Below are 10,017 nucleotides of genomic sequence, written 5' to 3'. Positions count from 1 at the left end.
CACCTGACTCTAATTTCACCTTCAAACTAACTGCTAAACTAACTGCTAAACTAACTGCTAGAGGTTCACATAATTACCACCTACAATAATGCAACATTGGAGCATTTTCCAGAATAAATAAATACCAAGTAAAATGTTTTTGTCTTATTGGTTTAACTGCGATTTCTTTACCTACTTTAGGACTATAATAGAGTCATCAAAGATCATTCGCACAGAACTCCAGAAAAGGACTAAAATTGTAAGAAATAACAAACTAATAATTATGTGATTTTTAATGTGTATTCAGATACCGACAGTATAGAAATTACGTAGTGAACCAGTTTATATAGAGAAACGTTTTTTGTCAGTTGTTTTGCCTTTGAACCACACTGAGCATAAAGGAAAGAAAAGGAGCTAAGAATTGTCTGAGCGTGTGAGAATCAAAAATGAAAAAAAAAAAGTTAATCTTTAGATAAGTTAATCTTCCTGGCTCAGTGCAATGTTATTAATAAGTTGGTGGTTCAACTTTGATAAGTTTATTTTTAATGTTCTAGGAATTTGTTTTGATATTCATGAACTGGTTTGTGTTTATACTGTAAATTCTGCTGTTTTACAAAGCACTGCTGATCTGAGGAGTAAACCCTACAAAGCACTGGCTTCAGCTCTCAGCTCATCACACCTCAGAGTGCTGGACCTCAGTTTCAACTATCTGGATGATTCCTCAGTGGAGTGTCTTTCAGCTGGACTGGCCAATCCTGCCTGTAAACTGGAGATTCTCAGGTTTGAAAGTGAGGACTAAACAGAAGTTGAGTGTAAAACTATAGTACAATGAATGGCTCAGCAGTTTTATCTTACAATAAATAAACTAGCTAGTTCTGTGTTAAAAATCATCACTGTATTCTTCCTAATAACAAAAAAGGGGAACATTGCTGATAAATTATAGTGAATTACATGATTAATCACATAAAGTCGCAGAGCAATTTATCACAAACATTTTACCACTGTGTCTGCTCTCTCATATGTGGCAGCTGTGCAATTAATAGCTTTGGTCCATTAGCTTTAGGTAATGTTCATATCAGCCATAAAAATAGGGTAAAATTTGATCTCAGTAATCTTCAGAAGGTGGCTTATTTGTTAATGCCAGATAGACTGGTTTTGTCAGACCCCTGCTGTTGTCATAAGTTTCCCCCTTTTCAAAGACATGAACTTTTTTTTTTTTTACTAGCTACTGCAGACGATGGAGGTTAAACAATAGTTTCATATGCAGCATGCATATACAACTCAGAGAGACCTATAGTATTATACAAAGAACAAAAAAGTGGATGTTAGCAGAAGGAGACCTTTAAATAAAGGTTATACTTTATTTTGTATTTGATTGTGAGAAAAAAGAATTTGATCCTCAAGCAAAATATGACTTAGTACTCTTGTTGGTAAGCAGTTGATCACCAGACTTGTGCACATCACAAGGGGGATTTTGGCCAAAATCTTAAAGTTTCAAGGTGTTCCTTGGCAGCTCGAAGTTGAAGCTCCCTCCACAGATTGTTTCATTGAATTAAGAGGTAGCGATTGACTATGATGCTCCAACATCTTAATGTGCTTTTAATTAAGCCATCATCAGGTTGAGGTTCTAGATTCTACGGTACATGGCCCGGTTCATCCGTCTCTCAGCAATGCAAAATCCTTTGCACATTTGCAGAGAAAAAGTCTCAAATCAGGACTTCTATGTTTATCCGAGAGGGTGGTGTTCTTGAGGTCATATGCAGCATTTCTCTGCCTCCAAACATGGAGAGATGTGTTGATGTCAAGAAGCTCAAATTTGGTCACATCTGACATCAATTCTCCCAAGCCTAAATTAATCATTCAGGTGTTTATTTACAAATCCAGTTATCATGCCAACAGTGGTATCACTTTTTCACCAAGCTACTGATGTTCTTGTTGCCCATTCCAGCTTTGTGCAGATCTAAAGTTCTGCTCCTGACGTCCTTTGACAGATTGATTCTGTGATGGGTGTCTTTTATACATATAAGGAGATGAGGTTAAGAGTATTTTCCTAAAGGGACCACTTCCTATTGGCGATACGATCAGTTGCAGTTGCAGACGCAATCAGAGCAACCAGCACCCACTTCTATGACTGACAGACCCTTCTAAAACTGCAAAATAAGCAAACAACTAGTGCTCAGAGGATGTGCAGAACAGCTTGCAGATGTTCTCTAAGACATTTTCAACATTTCTCTGAGCACTGCTGTCAAGCCAACATGCGTCAAGTCCACCAACATTGTTTGTGTGCCAAAAGAGTTCCCAGTGTTTAAAGTTTAATGACTACTGTCCCATTGCACCCACTCCCATCATAACAAAAGTGCTTTACGAGGCTACTCATAAGGCATATCAAAAACCAGCTCCCCTCCTCACTGAACGCACTGCAGTTTGTGTATCATCCAAACCGATCAACAGACAATGTCATCTTTATCACACTCCACCTGGCTCTCACCCACCTGGACAACAAAGACTGCTATGTTCAATTGCTGTTCATCGACAGTTCAGCATTCAACACCATCATTCCTCCGCATCTGATTGGAAAACTGAGCTTGCTGGGCCTGAACTCCTTCCTCTGTAACTGGGTCCTGGATTTCCTGTCAGTCAGTCACAGTCAGTCAAGATTGAAAACACCACCTCCAGCACCACCATACCGGTACCGGTGCCCCCAGGGCTGTGTGCTCAGTTTCCTGCTGTGCTTAAAATCAGTGGCTCTGCAGTGGAAATTGTGAAGAACACCAAGTTCTTCAGTGTTCACATTGCAGAGAACCTCACCTGGTCACCTATGTAATTAATAGAAATGTGGTATACTCTCTCAGGGCAGACACTATACTTTGACACCAACTGTGGTGAGAGCTACCTGTAGGTCCTGTAATGAAGTTTTAGGATTGATGAAGCCTTTTAACGCATCCTGTGGTCTGCTCTTGGGCTGAGCTAGGACAGCCTGACCTGGTTATGATGGATGTTGTATTAAATGTTCTAAATGATGTTCCTGAAAGTGGAATTTTCTATTTTTGTGTCTCTTTGTGGACTTCTGGTGCTTTCGATGATTGCAATATTAGGTTTTTATAAGTGGTAAAAAATGTTGGGAAAAGTAAAAAAAAAGAAAAAAAAGAAAATACAAAAAAATATATGTTGCTTATTATTTTTTACACTGACAAATACTCTGCGTCTGAATCCGTCCCACCTGCGAGAATTAGATCTGAGCTACAATCCAGTAGAAGGACCTGGCTTTGACCAGCTCAACTCTCTTGTAGAAGATCCAGCAATCAGACTGGAGAAAATAGTGTGAGTATGAGGAAGATGATGTTTCAAGGGTATTTAATATTTTTATTGTTTTATAGTGATCTGAAGACACTTTAGATCATATTTATGAAGAAATTTACAAACACTTAAACTATATCTAGCTTTCTAGCACACATTTACCACAACTACAATTTCATGCTACATAAACCTTTACACTTGCAAAGTTCATATATTAAACTCATACATGTTAAAATAAACAGCAATTGTTTCTGCCTTTTTCAAAGGTAAAAAAAAAGAAAATAAGATTGACCTAAAATAAGTTCTAATTTGAGTGAATCATTTTATGCTCATGGGCTGTTGTGAAATGGACAAACGCTTCTATGAGCAATTTGGATGGCTCCTTTATTGTGACGTCACAATTAGGAAATGTGCAAGGAGCCACTCTGGCACCACTCCTCACCCATCAACCCCCACAAGAGCCCCACCCACTAGATCAGTTGAAGATCTGCCATTTCAGTAATTTTGGTTGAGAACCGCAAACAGTACACAGCAAGATTAGCCAGCAGACTTCGTCTGACTGAGGAATCTGTACTTACTGACTGTGGCAAGTCAGCAGATGAGGGAGCTTAGCTATTCCGCTCCACGCTCCCTCTCGGTGAGCCGCTAACACCGCCAGCTAATCCACTCCACGCCCTTAAACAGCTCATTCTGAACGGGACTGAAACTGGCAACAATAGAGCTGGTGAAATCTCTTGAGTTTAGTTGAGTTCAAGATCTGCTTTCCTAAAAATTGTATTCCAAAATCCACTGAAGTGCTAGGCTAGGTCCACCAGTTGATACATTTATTTGGCAAATAAGATCCAGATTTATTGTCACATCACATAAGTACAGGTATACCGCTGAATGAAAACTTGTATGTAAGTATGAAGAAAGAACACAATATATACAGTGTCCTGAAAAAGTATTTGCCCCTTACAGATACCTTTTGTTTTTTCATACTTACATTTTTTAGATTAAACAAATTTTAATATCAGACAAAGATAACCTGACTAAATACAAAAAGCATTTTATTATTATTATTATTATATATATTAAGGAAAAAAATATTTAAACAAACCTGAAAAGTGAAAAGTTATTGCCCCCAATGAATTAACTGCGAATAACTACAATTTTTGAAAAGCTGAGTTCAATTTCACTAACAACAACCAGGCCTAAATACTGCCAGACCTGTAGAATCAAGAAATAATTTAGAACCTGTCTGACAACATTAAACAGAGTAAAAGAGCTCAAAAAGCAACACATTATGCTCTGACAATTAAGAAATTCAAAAACAGATGAGAAAACCAAGTCATCTGTTAGTCTGGAAAAGGTTACTAAGTCATTTCTAAAGCTTTGGGACTCCAGCAGACCACAGTGAGAGCTATTATTCACAAACAGAGAAAACATGGAACACTGGTGAACCTTCCCAACAGTGACCGGCTGAAATTATTAAAGCTCACCTTCCGTCGTTTTTTCTTTCATTTTAAAATGTCTAGTTGTGGTCTCTAGTATGAATAAATGACATGTGAGCCGTTTTTGTAAAAAAAAAAAAGTGCTCAGGTGTCTCTGTATAGCTCTTTTTTAATGGACTGTTTTAGGGGTGTGTCCAAAATGACCGGATTCCAGCTTTGCTCATGAATATTCATACATGCAAACAGCATGCAAATATCTCTCCTCTGATTGGCTAGGAGCACTGCGACGCCCCTCCACCGCTCTGCCGCTCACTGCCTCCCACCTCCTAACTGATGAGCGGTGATGTTGCGTCGCTTCAGCTCCGCCTCTGGGAGTTTCTCGAGCCAAGGTGGGCTGGTCTGTGAGTTTCTGCCTACGTAGGCAGAAAGATCATTCAAAATTCACCCGTTTTTCGGAGGGGGGGAGGGGGGATTTCTTTGCTTAGCTCCTGCAGACAATGGGGGCTGCAAAACAGTTTAATGAGCAGGTGTACACATTCAACTCGGAGAGACCTACTGTATTCCACAAAAAAACAAGAAAAATCGGATTTTCGCGGAAGGTGAGCTTTAAAAAAAGGGCATGAACAATTAATCCAGGAGCTCACAAAAGAACCCAGAACATTTAGCCAGAGTATTTAAAGAACTGCAGGTCTCACTTGCGTCAGTTAAGGTCAGTGTTAATGATTTAATATTTAGAAAGAGACTGGGTGAATACAGGCATATTTGTCAACAAACATTTTGATGCTGCCCAGGGCTATGGGAAAATATTTTGTGGACTGAAGAGACAAAAGTGGAACTTCTGAAAGGTGTGTGTCCCATTACATCTGACATAAAATGAACACAAATACAGAAAAAGTACATCATGTATGGACATGAAGTTAAACATGGTGGTAATGTGATGGTCTGGGCACCTTGCTGTAATTGATGGAACCAGGAATTTTGCTGTCAACCCGACAATCCTAAAGGAGCATGTCCAGCCATCTGTTCATGACCTCAAGCTCAGGTGTACTTTGGATCTGCAGCAGGACAATGATCCAAAGCACACAAACAAGTCAACCTCTAAATGACTCAAAAGAAAAAACAAAAGGAAGGTTTTAGAGTGACCTAGTCAAAGTCGGATTGAGATGCTGGTGCATGATCTTAAACAGGCAGTTCATGCTCAAAAACCCTCCAATGTGTCTAAATTAAAACAATTCTGTAAAGATGAGTGGGAAGTTGATTGCAGTTGTTGCTGCTAATTTATTAGGTTTAGGTCTAAGAAGCAAACACTTCAATCACATAGGGCCATGTAGGTTTAAATAGATTTTTTTCCCTTAATAAATACAATTATCTCTTTAAAACAGTATTGTGTAATTACTCAGGTTATCTTTGTCTCATATTAAAATGTAACACAATTTAGTAAGATAAAAAGGCAAAACCAATAGAAACCTTTTTAACGGCTCTATGTTCTTTACATAGCTTTACACTGTTGACTGTAAGCCATTCTGTGATAGCATATTAGTATTTTGAGATTTAGTAACGAGGCACTTTTGCAGTTGTTGTTTAATAAAATGTTGCTGTTTATCTCAATAGTGTAGAAGACTTTGGAGAGCATCGCAGCACTGAAGAGCTTCTGGAAAGTATGTGTCCTTTTTCATACATTAAACAATGTGATCTGTAGTTTTTACCTCACACATTTAAAACACATCTCTTTCCCCTCCTCAGATCAGTGCTCTCTGACTCTGGATCCCAACACAGCCTCTGTAGAACTGAAGGTGTCTGAGGGTGACAAAGAAGCATGGCATTATTACCCGCCATTTTTCCTCTCAGAATACCCACAGCCTCTCCCAGAACATCCAGAGAGGTTTAAATGGTATTCCCAAGTGATGTGCAGAGAAGGGCTCTCTGGTCGCCACTTCTGTCAAGTAGAGTGGTTTGGAAGGTTTGCCACTATCGGGGTGGCCTACAAAGACATGAGCAGGAAAGGGCCTGCCGATGCCTGTACCCCAGGAGAAAACAAGAAGTCATGGGCTATTACATTAAGCACACCCTTTCCCTTGTCGCTGGCAGTGCATGATGGGGTAGAAACTCAACTTCCTGATCATTTACCCTGGAGAGTTGGGGTGTATCTCGATTGGGCTGCAGGTATTCTGTCCTTCTATAATGTCACACATGACAAGGCTGAACTCATTCACACGTTTTATGCCAAATTCACCGGACCACTCTATTTGGTTTTCATTGTTTCTGCTGGAATACGTCTGCTGCCACCAAACCCTGGCCCTGTCTGCTGCCATGACTTGTTTTAAGGATTGTAAAAGCTGCAATGGATCAAAAGCAGTGCAAAATACCACTAACAATGATCACATGCTTCTTATAGACACGCACAATGCCCTGATTACCTTTTCTCTTGTTGCTCACAATGTTTTATTCTGAAGATACCATTTAAAATATTAAAAAATTGTACACTTTGACATTATTATGTTAGAGATTACTGAGGAGTGGAAAGAGTGACTCATTCCTACACAAAATGTCAATACTATTATCCACATTTCCCACTTTGCTTTAAATGATGTACGGGCGGCACAGTGTGTGTATATATATATATATATATAGTGGTGTGAAAAAGTGTTTGATTTCTTATATTTTTGCTGATGTTTTAGATTATCAAACAAATTAAAATATTAGTCAAAGACAACACAAGTAAACACAAAATGCTGTTTTTAAATTAAGTTGTTTTTATTATTGAGGGAGAAAGAAATCCAAACCTACATGGCCCTGTGTAAAAAGTCCCAATCACATTTCACAAAGTTAGATTTTTAATAAAAACAAGAAAATGTATTTATTTTCTGTTTAATCAATCATATATTAATAACCCAGATGTCTACTTGTGAGTCTGCTTGGCTAAAAGTTCGGGCATAATATTTTGAGCCACTATTAACATCCCGCTGATTTCAACGGAGCCAGGTGAGGCCAATCGTGTCACTTCCTGATCGGCTTCTCGTGGGGCGTTAACCGGGAAAGTGAGAGATTGCGCAGGCGCCAGCATGACGCGAATCTTCCGCGTGCCGTGCAAACAACCGTACTGTTTATAGGAGCTGCAAAGAACTATTCACTCCAAAAAGAATACAGTGAGAAAAGCTCCATTCTGTCCCAGAATGGGTTTTTTATTAAATAAACAGCAGATATAGACTATAATTACTGATAGCCAATATTAGTCCACGAATTTACTTAAGAATATTCATAGTTTATCTATATAACAAGCATTTTGAAACTCTGTAATGATAATAACAAATGTGTAATATTAACTATAGTTCTATCTATACATTATAATTCTCATGGCCTATCTTACTTCTATTTACTACTATCTTACTATCTACAATGTACTATCAATGTTAGTAGTAGTATTATATTTGCATAATAAGAGGTTACTTTGACCCTGTTCAATGGCAATCGGCTCTGTACTTTTGAATTATAAGGAGCAACTTCTTCAAACATTACAGCACAGTATTTTGGGTTGCGTTTTTTTCACGTCATCGTTAGCATAGTTGTATAAAAACTTTATTTTCTAAAGCTATGAACAGATTATTAATCTTATGGATCAAATGACAGAAACCGCGTTCTTTGTAGAAAAGAACACGGGCCGTGTCATAATCGAAAAACGTCTTGGAAATACATTTATTATTGGTTTAAAGACACCTAGAAATGAATGGAAGTGAATGGATAGCTTTGCTCAAATGGTCCTCTCATCCCTCAGCAGCACACTTCCGGTGGCATGTTTTGGAAGGGAAAAGTTGGGGGCCTGGGAAGAACATCTCAGAAGAATACTGACAGTTACAGGGTGAATTATCGCTTTTTATGTTTAAAAAAAAAAATCAAGTATATCTAGCACTCCTGCATCAGTTCCATTTTGCATATTATAAGCTGTGACACATTTTACACAAAAATGCCCAAATTAAATTACTTTTCAATCAATATTACCTTTAAAACTACTTGTCATATTGTAGTAAGCATGGTTTTATTATGCTAGCATAAAGCCACATTGCTTAATGTCATGCTAAGTACATGAAACGTCACAGGTGTGACAGGGTTTTCTTGTCTCACCATGTGAAAATTTTGTCACCCTATACTGCATTTAAATATGTAAATAATGCTATTTATAGAACAGTTAGTTCCGACCTCACAATCTGATTGGTTGAGAAGTTTTCTAGCAGTGCTGATATTAAGATAACATCACCGCCTTCTCACACTAAACTAGTATCACTCCGCCGACGCGTTGCCGAGTAATGGCGTATATACACAGGACAGTTTTAAATTATCACCTCCAGCGGCACCAGCAGCAGCGCTAGCTTAGCACAGGCTAGTGCTCAACCTCGGCTAATGCTGTCTGACAGCCAGAACGGTAACTTGACGAGCCAGGCTAGGCTAAGCTGAGCTAAAGCAAGCTACGCTAACCTAACCACAGTCCAGCCGGCTAGCTAACCAACAACACCCAGCAAAACAAGCAGAAATGCTCAAAAACGCGCAGCTTTTACCAGAAGAAGACTCCTTTGAGCAGGAGTGGAGAGTATTAGCGTTATTTCACGCTCCTAATGTTACCATTTTCGCCTATTCCTAATTTTGCTTTCAAGCTAACTTTCGTGGTGTTAGTCTGTATAAACCAATTACACCGTAAAGTTAAGTTTCAGTTCTGTTACAGTTGTTGTGGAACTACTTTTTGGCGGAAGGCATAGTCCATATTAAAGTATATTCATTCTTAACTTTTTAATGTTCTTTGATTTATTTTCTTAATTCATTTAGTAAGAAAAAAAATATTTAAGCAATAGAACACTCGAGGTTGTGTGTTATTACGAATAACATTACGGCTGTGATGATCTACAGCCGTGATGTTATTCGTCACATTCCCTCTTGTGTTCTATTGCTTAAATAGTTAACTGTTTTAAATAATTCATTAGTTTAACACATTTTAATAGTATATTATTCACAAATGTAATATTTATACAGCAACACTCACTCATTCATGCAGATTCACTCACTTACTCAGACTCAATTACTCCTGAACGCAAAAGGAAATGTTCAGTCTGACCCAGTTGCAGTCCACTGTAGCAAACCTGAATATCCAGCTTCAGCACAAAAACAGGAAAGGCATACGTTTTTTTTTTTTCAGTTTGTTTCTTTAAGGTTTTAACAATACATCATCAGCTTTCTGATTGATCATTGTTTTGCTCATTCCCATTTTAAAAAGAAATGATGCATTAAATATAAAAAAACTTCAATGATTTACTAAAAAATA

General features: G+C 38.2%; 1 protein-coding gene across 1 annotated transcript; it reads left to right on the top strand.

Moving 5' to 3' along the window:
* Positions 1–1,024: 1,024 nt before the first annotated feature.
* On the top strand, positions 1,025–9,448 carry LOC111193004 (stonustoxin subunit beta). Its single transcript, XM_022671550.2, has 3 exons — positions 1,025–3,300; positions 6,321–6,367; positions 6,453–9,448. The coding sequence occupies exons 1-3, from the start codon at positions 3,095–3,097 to the stop codon at positions 7,031–7,033; spliced, it is 834 nt and encodes a 277-aa protein (XP_022527271.2). The 5' UTR covers positions 1,025–3,094; the 3' UTR covers positions 7,034–9,448.
* The last annotated feature ends 569 nt before the right edge of the window (positions 9,449–10,017 follow it).

The sequence above is a fragment of the Astyanax mexicanus genome, chromosome 2 (assembly GCF_023375975.1).
Source record: "Astyanax mexicanus isolate ESR-SI-001 chromosome 2, AstMex3_surface, whole genome shotgun sequence".
NCBI lineage: Eukaryota > Metazoa > Chordata > Actinopteri > Characiformes > Acestrorhamphidae > Astyanax > Astyanax mexicanus.
This window is presented reverse-complemented; position numbering and strand designations above follow the sequence as displayed.

Excerpts from the sequence above, each read along its gene's own strand:
- LOC111193004 (XM_022671550.2), top strand. The coding sequence starts at position 3,095 with ATGTTGGGAAAAGTAAAAAAAAAGAAAAAAAAGAAAATACAAAAAAAT. Across the intron at positions 3,301-6,320 it reads ATCAGACTGGAGAAAATAGT|TGTAGAAGACTTTGGAGAGC; the intron begins GTGAGTATGAGG and ends TTATCTCAATAG. Across the intron at positions 6,368-6,452 it reads CACTGAAGAGCTTCTGGAAA|ATCAGTGCTCTCTGACTCTG; the intron begins GTATGTGTCCTT and ends TCCCCTCCTCAG.